Source organism: Serinus canaria, chromosome 25 (genome assembly GCF_022539315.1).
Source record: "Serinus canaria isolate serCan28SL12 chromosome 25, serCan2020, whole genome shotgun sequence".
Taxonomy (NCBI): domain Eukaryota; kingdom Metazoa; phylum Chordata; class Aves; order Passeriformes; family Fringillidae; genus Serinus; species Serinus canaria.
The window spans coordinates 9,951,835-9,965,024 of record NC_066338.1 but is presented as its reverse complement, the minus strand read 5'-3'; the positions used below and the strand labels follow the sequence as shown (position 1 = coordinate 9,965,024).

The window sequence follows — 13,190 nt, the reverse complement described above, 5'->3', positions numbered from 1 at the left end:
GTGGGGAGGCCCTGGAATGGAATTCCTGGAGCAGCTGTGGCTGCCCCTGGATCCCTTGCAGTGTCCAAGGCTGGTTGGATGGGGCTTAGAGCAGCCTGGGGGAGTGGAAGGTGTCCCTTCCCATGGCAGGGGTGGGATGGGATGAGCTTTGAGGTCCCTTCAACCCATAGCATTCTGGGACCTTGTGATTCCATGGATACTGCTGGCTGGGGTGGCTCCACACTGCACATCTCAGCTGACAAGTGCTGAGATGCAGCTCCAAGGAATTCAAGCAAAACACAGAGATCCAGGGAGACCTTGGAGCCCCTTCTAGTGCCCAAAGAGACTCCAGGAGAGCTGGAGAAGGACTTGGGACAAGGGATAGGGGGACAAGACACAGGGAATGGCTTCCCACAGCCAGAGGGAGAGATAGATGGGAGATTGGGAAGGAATTCCTCCCTGTGAGGGTGGGGAGGCTCTGGAATGGATTTCCCTGGAAGCTGTGGCTGCCCCATTCCTGGAAGTGTCCAAGGCCAGGTTGGACGGGGCTTGGAGCAGCCTGGGACAGTGGGAGGTGTCCCTGACCATGGCGGGGGGTGGGATGAGATGATCTTTAATGTCCCTTCCTATCCAAACCTTTCCATGATCTGAGGTCACGTTTCTTGGGCTGTCTTGGGCCTTTTAGCTGATGCAGGAAGAACAGAGTGAAGTAAAACTGGACAGGTCTTTCTATGGGTGTTGCCTACCTGACCTTGAAGTCCTCCACCATGTCTTGCATGGCCTTGAGCTTGGAGCTGAGCTGCAGCCTCTCCCCTCCCAGAGCCTCCAGCTGCTGCCCCACTTTGCTGATGTACAACTCAAACATGGGCTCCAGGTTATTCTGCACCATTTTCTGGCCTTTCAAGAGACTCCATTTGGTCTCCAGAACTTTGTTTTGTTGCTCCAGGAACGCACCTGAAAGCCATCAGAGCAATATAAATAATTCAGGATCCTCAACTCAAAACTTGCCTTGCTTTTCATGAAATGGAAGTTTAAAATGGCAGGGGTTGCAAATGTTTTCTGTAATTTAAAGCATGATTTTATGGGCATATCACAAAAAGATCATTGGTGGGAAGATTTGGGAGCCAGAAGAAATACTCAACTGCAAGGAAACCTGGAGAAATATTTTGCTCTGCATTCAGGTTGTCAAAAAGATCTATATGGATAGTCTGGATACGGAACAAAGTCCTGAACAAACCCCTTAACTCTGTTTTAATGATTTAAAACTAACTTTCTAACATTGAGAAGTTCCTGACTCCATCTCCAGGTAATGCCCAAGCTGGAGGAGGAGAACGTGCCTCACCTTGTTGATGAAGGAGGCAAATTAGTTGTTGAAGGATTCAATCTGGTCCTTGTCCTCCTGCTGCACCTGCTGCACGTTGGGGTCAATCTCCAGGGGCAGGGGCACCAAGAGGCACTGACTGACCATTGTAGCCACATTTCTCTTCACAGAGAAAAGCAAGGCACAATTCTTCCCAAGAATACTTCTGGGTTTTACATTCTCTGAACCTCAGAGAAAGGAAAAACAATTCTTTTCATTTGCTTTGCCTGTGTTTGTGCAAAAGGAGAATGCAATATGGAGATTGTTTTACCCAAAGTGATGGAGTTTTGTTTCCTTGGCCTGTCAGGGCCAGGGGTGTGTGTGTGTGTCGGGACTGTTGGATGACAGTCATGAAATTCAGTGCAGTGTGTACAGCTGGGTGCAGAGTTAAGTGCTTGGCAGATTCAGTTTCAGATGTATAGAACAATATAGTATAATAAAGTAATTAATTAGCCTTCTGATAAGATGGAGTCCTCCTCATCATTCCTACTGTTGGATGACAGTCATGAAATTCTGCAGTGTGTGCAGTTGGGTCCAGAGTTAAGTGATTGGCAGATTCAGTTTCAGATGTATAGAACAGTATAGGATAATGAAGTTATTAATTAGCCTTCTGATAAGATGGAGTCCTCCTCATCATTCCTCCTTCGCCAAGGTTCCCAACGCAGCTAGAGACCATGACCTTCTGGATCCCTCCAGGGCCACATCCAATTCCTGCTCCTCCAGCTCTGCCTCCTGCCCTGGGGTTGTATCCTGGTCTGGCAGCCCCGGGCCCTCCCCTCATGGCCATCCTCGTGCTCATCCGAGGCTGTGAGGACTCCTCCTGCTGAAGGCTCCTCTGGCCCTGCCCGTGCCTCCAGCAGGGCCGTGGGACGTGGACACAGAGCGGCGGCCGCTGCGCTGGACGGGCATCGTGAAGGAGCAGCACCAACTCCAAGAGACCCAACACTGAAAGAGGACAATGAGGAGAGGTGGCAGAGGAGCAGGAATCTTTGGGAGTTGGGATCAGGAGTCTTCTCAGCCTTTTATGCTTTTGGGGAGCTGGGCTTGACCACAGCTCAAAGGAGTGAGCTCACAGGTTTGGTATCTGGCACCCAGTCATCCCCACCAGCTCTAATGCCACAGGCTGGAAGAGACAGCTCATAAAACTTTCTAACCCATATTTTCTAAGCTGTTTTTCAAAGAGGAGATTCCTGGTGGGGCAAAAAAAAAAAATCTGTTTCCATCCACAAGTTGCCTTTGGGCTTGGTTTTAGCTTAGTTAAAATGGTTCCTGTTTAGTTTGAAGCTGATGAGACTGAAGCTGCCGCAAGAGGGAATTCAGAGATTGGGAAAATGCCAGTTTGATGTGCTTTGCTAAAGAAAAATCCTGAGTCTGCCCCCAGATTTCCAGCCATTGTGGGGTAGTGACAACATGTGCTGGTCCAGGCAAGAAGTTCCTGTCTTGGACTGCAATCCTGAGCTTTCCAGGCAGAACTTCACCTACACTGAGGTGCTGCTGGTAAAGGTAGGGATTTGGGAGACACCAGTGTCTTTCTGGGAGCCCAGAATTCTGAAATGTGAATTCTGAAAGTCAGGGTCCCCTGAGAGAAAACAGCCTGAGGTGTGAAAGTCCTGCTCATCAGATGAGTCACAGAATGTCCTGGGCTGGAAGGCACCCACAGGGACCATTGAATCCAATGCCTGGCCCTGTACAGACACCCCAAAATCTCACCCTGTGCCAAAGGGCATTGTCTAAATGCTTCCGGAGCTCTGGCAGCCTTGGGGCTGTGATCATTTGTAGTGGTTTTGGTTCACCAATTTGAGATTCCCTGGCCAATGCACCAATTAATGTGGTGGGTCTAGCATCGGCCAGTGGAACCACTAGAATATACTCACTCATCTCCAGCTGTGAGATAGGATTAAGAGAAAGGCAAAGCAGGCTCAAAACTTTAAAAGGGTATAAAGAAAGCTTTATTATCAGTAACTAAAAGAAATAATAAGAATCGGAATAAAATCTTTAGAACACTTCTCCTCCCCCCTACAACTTTTTCTTTCCTACTAACAATGTACAGAAACAATTCAGTTTATCACTTCTAGAACAGTCTTTCTTCAGTTCACTTAGGGAGAGAAGTTCCTCTTGTTAATGTTGTGGAGACTTCTCTACAAGGAAACAGTTCTCTCATGGCTTTTAATTTCCATGAATAGCAGCCCTCCGGGAATCTGCAATCGTGAAGTCCCTCCCATCTTTCACAGCTTTCCCACAGCTGTGTTTATGGGTCATGTCAACTTATGGGGTACTATTTTAAGGATGAGCTGTTCAAGAGCAAAGGTTCTCCTTATCTATCTCTGAGATCATCTTCATCTCTGAGAACAGAAGTCTTCTTCTTTCCACGGGACAGAGGGTCTTCATCACTCTCTCTGTGCAGATTTCTCATGGAATCACAGCTACTTCGACATCTGCTTACTTTAGCATGGAGGCCTTTGTTCATATCTACAATTTGAACACTTAATCTCCTCATACTTTTTCAATGAGTTACAAGGAAAAAGGAGTCTGGTTTATCTTTCTCCATAGCTTTACAAAAGGATTTCAGCCCCAAGATCAAGGCATCTCCTCATCCCTTCCATCTGGGACTTGACTTTTTCTTCACTGACCTTGGTGTCTTCATGTGGCAGGGCAGAGCTTACTAGCAGACAGATGTTCACAACTGCAGCCATGGCCCAGCCTTGGCCCCACAGCTGATGGGGCAGCTGCCCCTGCCCGGCAGCTGATGGGGCCTGGTGGGCTCCCCTGGAAGGGGTCCTGGCCAAGACAGGGGTTTGGGCTAGCCTTGTTGCCTGCTTTCAGGTCAGAAGAGAAAAGAGAATTCCCAGGATTTTTCATTTTCAACATGTGTGTTTACAGAGGCGTGGTCAGCTTTCTAGTGGTTTAACAAAGTGTCAATATTCAGAACGACTCACTGATTGGTTTTATCAGGCACAGAGGAAGCTCTCAGCAGCTCTGCTCAAAAAGACTCACTTCCTTGGTGGCTCCAATGATGAAACCAGCACACCCATTCCCTGGGGAGCCTGTTCTGTGCCCCAGCACCATCTGAGGGAAAACCTTTCCTGATATCCAACCTAAACCTTCTCTGACACAGCTCGAGTCACTCCCTGGGTCCTGTCCATGGTCCCCAGAGCAGAGATCAGAGCTGTCCCTCGGGATGAAGCTGCAGCCCCCAAGGAGTCTCACCTCAGTCTCCTCTTTTCCAAGGTGGACAAACCAACCCTCAGCTGCTCCTCGTGTGGCCCCTGCAGACCCTTCCCCATCCATGTAGCTCTGGATGGAGTTTTGGTGCTTGACAGTGCTTAAATTACAAACCAAACTCCAGCTCTGCTGCTGCCAGTGGGATGTGGACTGGAGAGGCTGGAGTAAGATGGGCAGGTGCTGAAGAGGACAAGCACTTCCTTTCCAGTGCCTTGAGGGTCTTTCACTGTCTCACAACCTCCTCTGGGGACATTATTCCTCCCAAAGAGGGTTACTTTGGGGGTTTAATGGGTGTTTTCCATTTCTAATTATGGTAATGGCAGTGGAGGTGTTTTATCAGTCCCTGCAGAGGTGTGTGCAGATCAGATGAGCTGCAGCACTCATTTTCTTGGGAAAAACAGATTTGTATCCCTCCATGACTCATCCCCTTTGATTACAGATGCTTGGGCACAGCTACTGTGTCATAAAAGGCTGAGATGTCACAAGACAGAAGAACTTTCTCTTGTGCCAAGTAGGAAGGGTACATATCTCCCCATCTTCATGGTAATGGAACATCCAAGTGTTTTATTCCTGTTGGATATGAGGTCCATGAGTTGGAGATGAAGGAGATATCTCAGCTTGCATGTGCCTTTTTTACCTTCAAAGCAGCAAAGTTACTGTGTTGCACCAACCACCCTTTGCCACAAGGTAAGATAAAAGAATTGGAATTAAAAAAAAGGATGTGACATAATTAATTCCACATGCCTTTTATTAGACAAACACTGGGAAAAGAATGTTGAGGGTCAAAGGACAAACAGGAGTACAGCATTTTTTATATAACTAATGACACATGGGTTTGATTTTCAAATCTTTTGAAGGAGCTGGATGAGGAGTGGGCTCAAGAGAAGCCTTGGCACTGCTGGCACTCGGGCCTGCAGTCAGGTCCTCAGTAACATCTCCTGGTGGAAGAGCCGGTGGAGATGGACCTGAAGCTGGAGCTGCCACCTCCAACCATGCAAGAGCCACCTGGGCCATATCCACTTCCGGAGATGGAGCCTATTCCCATTCCAGCACAGACCAGACCTCCAGCCTCACCACTGGGGCTCAGGCAGTTCATGCTTCCATATCCCGTTCCTGAAGAGCTTCTGGTCACAGCTGCCAGGGGAAGAACACCATCATGAGAGGAATCCACAGGCTCTGAGCAGGGGTGGGAGATCTAGAAAGTGCTAAATGTCTCTAAACGTTACTTACAGATGTTCACTGAGCCAGCACCTTCCCCAGAGAGCCTGTCAGGGAGCAAAAGAGAACCAGTGAGACTTCAAAGGGAACCCGTGAGCAGGACCTGCTCACAAAGGCAGGAAAATTTCCTTTGAATAGTTTTGAAAGGTGGGAAGTTTGTATAAAGGCTGCTGTTCCCAAACAGCTCCTCTTCACAGGCACTCACTGGTCTTTAAACAGCTTTCAGGTCTGAATGTGGGCCTAAACCTGACCAGGGTCTTTAACTCCATTGCACCTCTGAAAACAGGGATATAAAATCCCACCCACCTGCACTCCTCGCCCTCCAGCAGCTTCCTGTAGGTCGCAATCTCGATGTCCAGGGCCAGTTTGACGTTCATGAGCTCCTGATATTCCCGGATCTGCTGGGCCAGGTCAGCCTTGGCTTTCTGCATGGCTGTCTCCAGATCCTGCAGCTTGGTCCTGGCGTCCTTGAGGGTCAGCTCCCCACGCTGTTCTGCATCAGTGATGGCTGTTTGCAACCCAGTGACCTGCAGGGGAAAAACCAGATTTTCATTCCTTATCGAGAGCATAATCCAGCTCTTTGTATCCTGAGGTCCCGATCCCAGGTCTGATGTTTGGGTTAACATCAATAGGTGTGATCTTTACCATCACTGATCCATGAATTCATTGAACTGATCCGTGTTCTGAGCCAGGTCACAATCTGGATTTACCTCCACAACTCTCAGAATCTCCTTGCAGTCATTGATACTACACTGAGTAACTCTTGGTGATGTCACTGCTCTGACATAAATCCAGTCATGTTCATTCTTGATCCAGCAGGACTCCCTTGGTTGATTTTATTTTTATTCCCTGAGCAACTCAGATGTCAGGTTACAGCAAGGGTTATGTTTGATGCACTGGTGGTGCCCTTTACCTGTTTTTTCACGCTGTCAATCTCAGATCGGACCCGCTGGATGTGGCGGTTGAGCTCCGAGATCTCCTGCTTGGTGTTCCGGAGGTCGTCCCCATGCCTGCCAGCCATGGCCTGCAGCTCCTCGTACTGTCACAGAGAGGAACAACCAGTCAAAGGAAAATAAGCTGGATTTAGAGCCCAGCAGAGTGTGGGTTTGGGGATGCTTGTGTGTTCAAAAATGTGTGCGTGTTCCCAATCCCAAATTAACACTTCTGAATTTTACGGGGTTATTAAATCTGAAGACATTCTGTGCTTCAAAATTACAGTGGGACCCTCCTCTCCAGGGGAATTTGGGGATGGGATGATGGTTTTCCCTTTGCAGAGGCCTCCCCAGGCGCTTACCCTGGATTGGTACCAGGACTCGGCCTCGGCGCGGCTGCGGTTGGCGATGTCCTCATACTGCGCCTTGACCTCGGCGATGATGCTGTCCATGTCAAGGCTCCGGTTGTTATCCATGGTCAGGATAACAGAGGTGTCAGAGATCTGGCTCTGAATCTGGGACAGTTCCTGCAAAAGCAGCAAATACTCCTGAGAGTCGCAACCCAAATGTTGCTTGGAGGATGGAAAGCCCCAGGGTTAGAGGGGAGAGCCAGGTGAACAAAAGGATTTTTCCAAGACAGTTTCATGCAGAAATGTGAAATGGAAAAACCATTGAATTATTTAGTGCAACAGAGGGGAAAATAACCAGCCCTGAGGCTCTGAAATGGGAAAGGAAGGCAAGGACTGGGAGAAAGATGTAAGCTCTGGTGCTCACAGCTTCGTAGAGGGCTCTGAGGAAGTCAATCTCTTCTGTGAGTGAATTCAGCCTGGCCTCCAGCTCTGTCTTGTCCAGGTAGGCAGTGTCCACCTCCTGAGAGAGGAAACACATCACCAGAATGAGGTGAGTTTCAGAGAAGCAGAGGAAAAGCTGGAGAAATGGTTTCTTGCAGGGCTGGGAGGCCACTTGGCAGGCACCTACCTTCTTCAGGGTCACAAACTCATTCTCGACGTCCGTGCGCTTGTTGATCTCGTCTTCATATCTGTGGAATGGAGGTGGAGGGGTGATCTAGGCTTGTTTTTAAATTATTTCATGTTTTCAGGACCAGACTCTAATTTTTGTTGTATGTACAGTCCTGCACCTTGGTCTTTTTGCACCTGTGATTTTCTACCTCTTACTTTTCAGCCATATCTTGTATTAAACCCGGGCTTTGCTCAGAGGATTAAGTCAGCAAAAAGGCTTTTCCCCCTCATTTTCTGCATCTGTTGCAGCCCACCCAGACCCAGGCAGACCATGAACAGACTTACTTGTTCTTGAAGTCCTCAGCAATGGTCTGCATCTTGCTCAGCTCCCCTCGCAGGTTCTCCTTGTCTGTCGTTAGGCTGCTCAGGTGCCTCCTGAGGTTGTTCAGGTAGGTCTCAAAGAGGGGCTCAATGTTCTTTCTCACTGTTTTGTTCCCCTGTTCTTGCAGAAGAGCCCACTTGGTCTCCAGGACCTTGTTCTGCTGTTCAAGGAATCGGACCTGGAGAGAGAAGGGTGTTTTAGGATGGTTTTCCTTGGAAGTGTGAGGAACATCCTGCAAGGATTCACTTGCTGGACAGTGGGAGGTCTCAGCCCTTCAGGAACAACTGACAATTTAAACACTCCTGCTCTCTTTCTCAACTCTGCTTTCTTACATCTAGTACCACCACTTTGTCCCTGTTTTCTGGTCTCACTGCAGCATTCCTGAAACATGTAAATGGTCTCAAAGCTGGAAACCCTCAGGATTTGTTCCCAGGCTGCTGGGATTTTAGAACTGGCAGTACAGGAGCAGCAAAATTGCAGCTAAAGATATAATTCACCCTTGTTTGTGCTTCCCCACCAAAGAATCACCACAGCATAACCAGGAATCTCAGGTCTCACCTTGTCAATGAAGGAGGCGAATTTGTTGTTGAGGGTTTTAATCTGATCCTTCTCATTCTTACGGATACTCTGGATATAGGGGTCAATCTCCAGGTTGAGTGGCTTCAGAAGGCTCTGATTGATGGAGACTTCATGGATGCCCCCAGCTGGGACAGCAGGGAATCCAGGGCCACCACCAAACCCAAACATACCAGCAGCTGCCCCACCAAACCCATAGGAGATCCCATTGCCAGCACCAAAACCTGCAGGTCCGTAGGAGACGCCACCTCTTCCAGCCATGGACATCCTCTGGCATTCACCAAGGTTGTAGAGGCTCCTGCTTCCAAACCCTCCAGTGAACCTTCCATAGCCAGTGGTGGCCCCGCAGCTCCCAGCTTGGAGTGCAGGGTGCAGGCAGAGGCTGGAGCTGCTGGCATTTGGGATGCAGGCAGAAGCAGTGCTGAAGTTCCTTCTGGCCTGGCTCCTCACAGTGCACTGGCGGGACATGGCTGCCAGGAGTGATCCAAGGAATAGAGGAATGAGAGCAAGTGGCTGGAGGTGAAGCTGTGCTCCCCCAGCCTGGGGCTGGCCCTTTATACCCTCCTGAGGTGGGGATGGCTCCAGTGTGATGCTTATCCCACTGATTAACCGGGCCTGGCACACCCACAGTGAGTTCACCATGAGCACCCATGGAGCTTTCAAAAAAAGGCAGAGGTTGCAATTTTTTTGTGTTGAAATATCTGAGAAAGCTTCAATAGTGGCTTCTCAGCTCCTGTTTGCAGCCACCCCTTTCCCACTCCCTCCTTCCACTGCTGCAGGAGATGGTTCCTTGTTGGGCAAGTGCTTGCTCATCTCCAGTCCATGGATGAATCAATTCCGTTTGGGTAAGGTTAATTTGTTTGATTTAGGAACCTTGGTTCTGATGCAGGGTCTGAGCTCTGAGAAGTCTCTGATCATGGGTTGTGGTTCCAAGCAAACTCCAGAGGGGCAACAGCACCTCAGGTCCCAACCTGATGAGAACTGCTCTCTTGTTCTCGTCCCTAAATGAGAATTCTTTAAAGCACAACTGGTACAGGAGAGGAAAAGAGGTGATGGAGGGAGGGCCAGGGGGGTGATGGGGGAGTCTTGGAGAACCCACCACCAAAAAACAGCTGGGAGTGGGAAGGGTGTGGAGGGAATTTTATGAACAGTGTTCTCAGGCCTTTTCTTTCTGTGAAAACTGTCCACGTTCCACAGAATCATCAGGGTTGGAAGAGACCCTCAGGAGGACCCAGTCCAGCTGCCAGCCCAGCACTACCATGACCACCCTAAACCATGTCCCCAAATGTGCCAAATCACCCTGATTTGGACTGACAATAGATGGTGACATATCAGAACCTGCTCCTGAAGGGAGTTTCCATCATCTGTGATGCCACAAACCCTGACTCAGCAATTTCTCAGAGCTTCACCTGTGCAGATTTTTCATCTGTTTTCTGACTCATGGGACGACCTTGTCTCTACACGGTGCCACCAGGCTGCCCTCCCCATGCCTGTTGTTTTTCCCCTCTTACTCACCATGAAATTCAGCACTTATGACATTGCTTACAGAGGCCTCTCTTCACTCCTACCCCCTGTGGCTTCCAGGAAAACTCAAACAGGGCATTTCCCTGGTGAAGGACAGGGCATCTCAGCTCTGGCACTCAGACCATTGTCCTAGAGCAGGCGAGATGCTCCCAAGAATCTCCTGGTGCCTGTCTGCGTGCCCAGGGGTGGCCGTGCTTTTCCCAGCCCCTGTGGCCCCTGGGGTTTGTCAGAGGCTCAGCTGAGCACCCACTCCTTGGAGGAGGTGGCAGCCCTCCCACAGAGCATTTCTGGGAATCCATTGTGGATGTGACAGTCTGGTCAGAGAGCAAGAAAACTAAATAAGTTTCCCCGAATCAGCCTGAGAGATTTCGGAAAGTTGAAGATAAACAATGATAACTTATTATTATAAATAACCTGCAGGTGTTGTTTTCCTATTCTCTGTTTTCTTGTTTTTCTCAAAGTTTATTTATAAGAAGGGCATCTTGTTAATTAACCAACCAAGTGAAGTGTATTAATTAAATAACCAATCAAGTTCACCTAAATCAAAACAACTTATTAAAAAAAAAAGCAGCCCAAAATAAACCACACGTTATACCAATCATCCTTCTGGTGAGCCTGTGTCATTTCTTACTCAACAGTGACAATCCATAGCTTTCCCCAGTCATGTCCAGGCACAGGGATGTTTGCAGGTGCATCTTTCAGGAGCTTGTCCCAGCACACTTGGCAGCTGAACAAAAGAGTCAATGTGACAAGAAGGTCTCAGGAGGGAAATGGGCAGTTTCCCATAATTTCTTTTTGCCTTTCAGCCAAGCTTTTTTATTTTTATTTCGGTTTTTTCTCTCTGTTCTTGTAACATTTGCATTACACACCCTGGAATGACAATAGCTGTCTTGGGAGTGTTTCAGCTCCTGTGTGTTACAACAAGCAGCCGTTTATAAGAGAGAGGAGCTCCTGTGACTGAGCCTCGGGCTGTCCTGAAGAACTCTGTAAAATCCTTATGGGCACCAACCTGCAATCAGCTCCCTCCACACACTGCAAATCCAGGCCCCTGAGTGCCAGCACCATCCATGTCATTATGACTAAGGCTTTAATCTGGGCTGGGCTGAAATTACTGGGATCATCTTCTCCTGCTGGAATACCAGCCCCAGGTCATGGCTGCAATCTGATGGGATGCAGGAGGTGACAGCCTGGAGACCAGGGCCCTGCTCTTCAGCAAGGACAGCTGTAGGTTGGTTGAGTATCCAGAAGTGTGATGCCCTGGAAGAACAGATATTCTGTCCCTGGCATTTCCTGGGCTGGAGGACAGGTTTTGTACTCTCTGTGCTGTGACCCAGGTGTAGATGCAGTGGGCAGCACCTTCTGATGTCCCTGTTGGATGTGGGACCAAGTGTTGGTGTCACAGGTGATGGAAACTCCCTCCTGGGCCAGATTCTGATATTTCCTGACCAGGGTGATTTGGCACATTTGGGTTTAGGGTGATCATGGTAGTGCTGGGCTGGCAGCTGGACTGGGTCCTCCTGAAGGTCTCTTCCAACCCTGATGATTCTGTGGAACGTGGACAGTTTTCACAGAAAGAAAAGACCTGAGAACACTGTTCATAAAATTCCCTCCACATCCTTCCCACTCCCCAGCTGTTTTTTGGTGGTGGGTTCTTCAAGACTCTTGCTAATGCCCCATATAGTGACCCCTCACAATATGAGGGGCTGCAGCGTGTCCAGAGACAGGAATGGAACTGGGGAAGGGGTTGGACCACCAGGGAAGGGTCTGGAGAGCTCCTGAGGGGTCTGGGGGGCTCAGCCTGGAGAAAAGGAGGCTCAGGGGGGACCTTGTGGCTCTGCACAGCTCCTGACAGAAGGGGACAGCCAGGGGAGAGTCACGCTCTGCTCCAAGGGAGCAAGAGGAAGCAGCCTCAGACTGTGCCAGGGGAGGTTTAGGAACAAATTTTTCACCAAAAGAATAATAAAGTGCTGGAATGCTCTTCCCAGAGAGGTGGTAGAATCACCATCTCTGGAAGTGTTTAAAAAAAGACTGGACGTGGCACTGGGTGCTACAGTCTGGTTGCTGTGTTAGGGCACAGGTTGGACTTGATGATCTCAGAGGTCTCTTCCAACCTCATGATTCTGTGATTCTGTGACATCAGCAGGAATTTCTCCATGGGCATTGGCAGGGGCTGCCCAGGGAGGTTTGGAGTCCCCATCCTGGAGGTGTCCAAGGAACAACTGGATGTGGTACTTGGTGCTCTGGGCTGGGTTACAAGGTGGGGATTGCACAGGTTGGATTCCAAGATCTGGGAGGGCTTTTCCAACCTCAGGGATTCTGGGATTATACAATTCCATATCCTCGTGGTTAGAGAGGGTGTGTTTGGGCAGCAGAAGAAAGTCCATTGGCTGACCTGGCCCAGGCTGCTGTTCTGAGGGAGGGAGGATATTGCTCCTTCCCTGGAGGCTGCTGAGAGAGTTGGTGGAGCAGGAGGGGGGACCCACAACCAAGCCTACAAGATTTCAGGAAGGAGATTTCCTCAGGGATACACATGCAGAGCACAGGGCATCCTAGAAATGATGGGAAACTGCTTGTCCTGAAGGAAACCCTGAATCTGTTGGTCATTCCAGCGCTGCCAGTTCCCTTCTATTTCCCCAAATCTGTGAGTATTTTCTTAAGAGGGCCCCTCTACTCATTACTTGAACCTATCAAAATCCAGGGAGTGAGGGCTGGCATGTTTTTTCCAGTCATAACTGTTAATTCAAGTGACCTTCCAGCAGTGAGATCTGTCACTGCAGATGTTTCATGTTTCTCTGCTTTTACTTCTCCATTAATTTCTCTTAATTAGTCAGAACCACATCTGAAAGCCCTACACCTCCTCTGTTTTCTCTTCCACCATCTCAAAACAAGACCTTGTCTCCAACATATCTGAAGAACCTGGAGAAACACTGGATCTTGAAGACTTTCAGTTTTCAACAGTGAAATAAATCCCTTTCCTGGTTTTTTTAATAGCTACTGCATTAGTGATATTTAATTCAGTATAGGACCATATCTGGTTC

General features: G+C 49.0%; 1 protein-coding gene across 1 annotated transcript; it reads right to left on the bottom strand.

The window, feature by feature from the left end:
* Positions 1 to 5,291: 5,291 nt before the first annotated feature.
* On the bottom strand, positions 5,292 to 9,142 carry LOC103823864 (keratin, type II cytoskeletal 5-like). Its single transcript, XM_009099030.4, has 9 exons — positions 8,611 to 9,142; positions 8,016 to 8,230; positions 7,690 to 7,750; positions 7,486 to 7,581; positions 7,074 to 7,238; positions 6,693 to 6,818; positions 6,086 to 6,306; positions 5,792 to 5,826; positions 5,292 to 5,695 (listed from the first exon to the last, which is right to left on the bottom strand). Exons 1-9 carry the CDS (start codon positions 9,094 to 9,096, stop codon positions 5,487 to 5,489), a joined length of 1,614 nt encoding a protein of 537 aa, XP_009097278.1. The 5' UTR covers positions 9,097 to 9,142; the 3' UTR covers positions 5,292 to 5,486.
* Between the last annotated feature and the right edge of the window lie 4,048 nt (positions 9,143 to 13,190).

What these genes read in the sequence shown, in the direction of transcription:
- LOC103823864 (XM_009099030.4), bottom strand. Translation starts at nt 9,096, where the DNA reads ATGTCCCGCCAGTGCACTGTGAGGAGCCAGGCCAGAAGGAACTTCAGC. An exon ending in TTGACAGCGTGAAAAAACAG is followed by an intron (nt 6,307 to 6,692) that starts GTAAAGGGCACC and finishes TTTCCCCTGCAG; the next exon opens with GTCACTGGGTTGCAAACAGC. An exon ending in TGCTGGCTCAGTGAACATCT is followed by an intron (nt 5,696 to 5,791) that starts GTAAGTAACGTT and finishes TTCCCCTGGCAG; the next exon opens with CTGTGACCAGAAGCTCTTCA.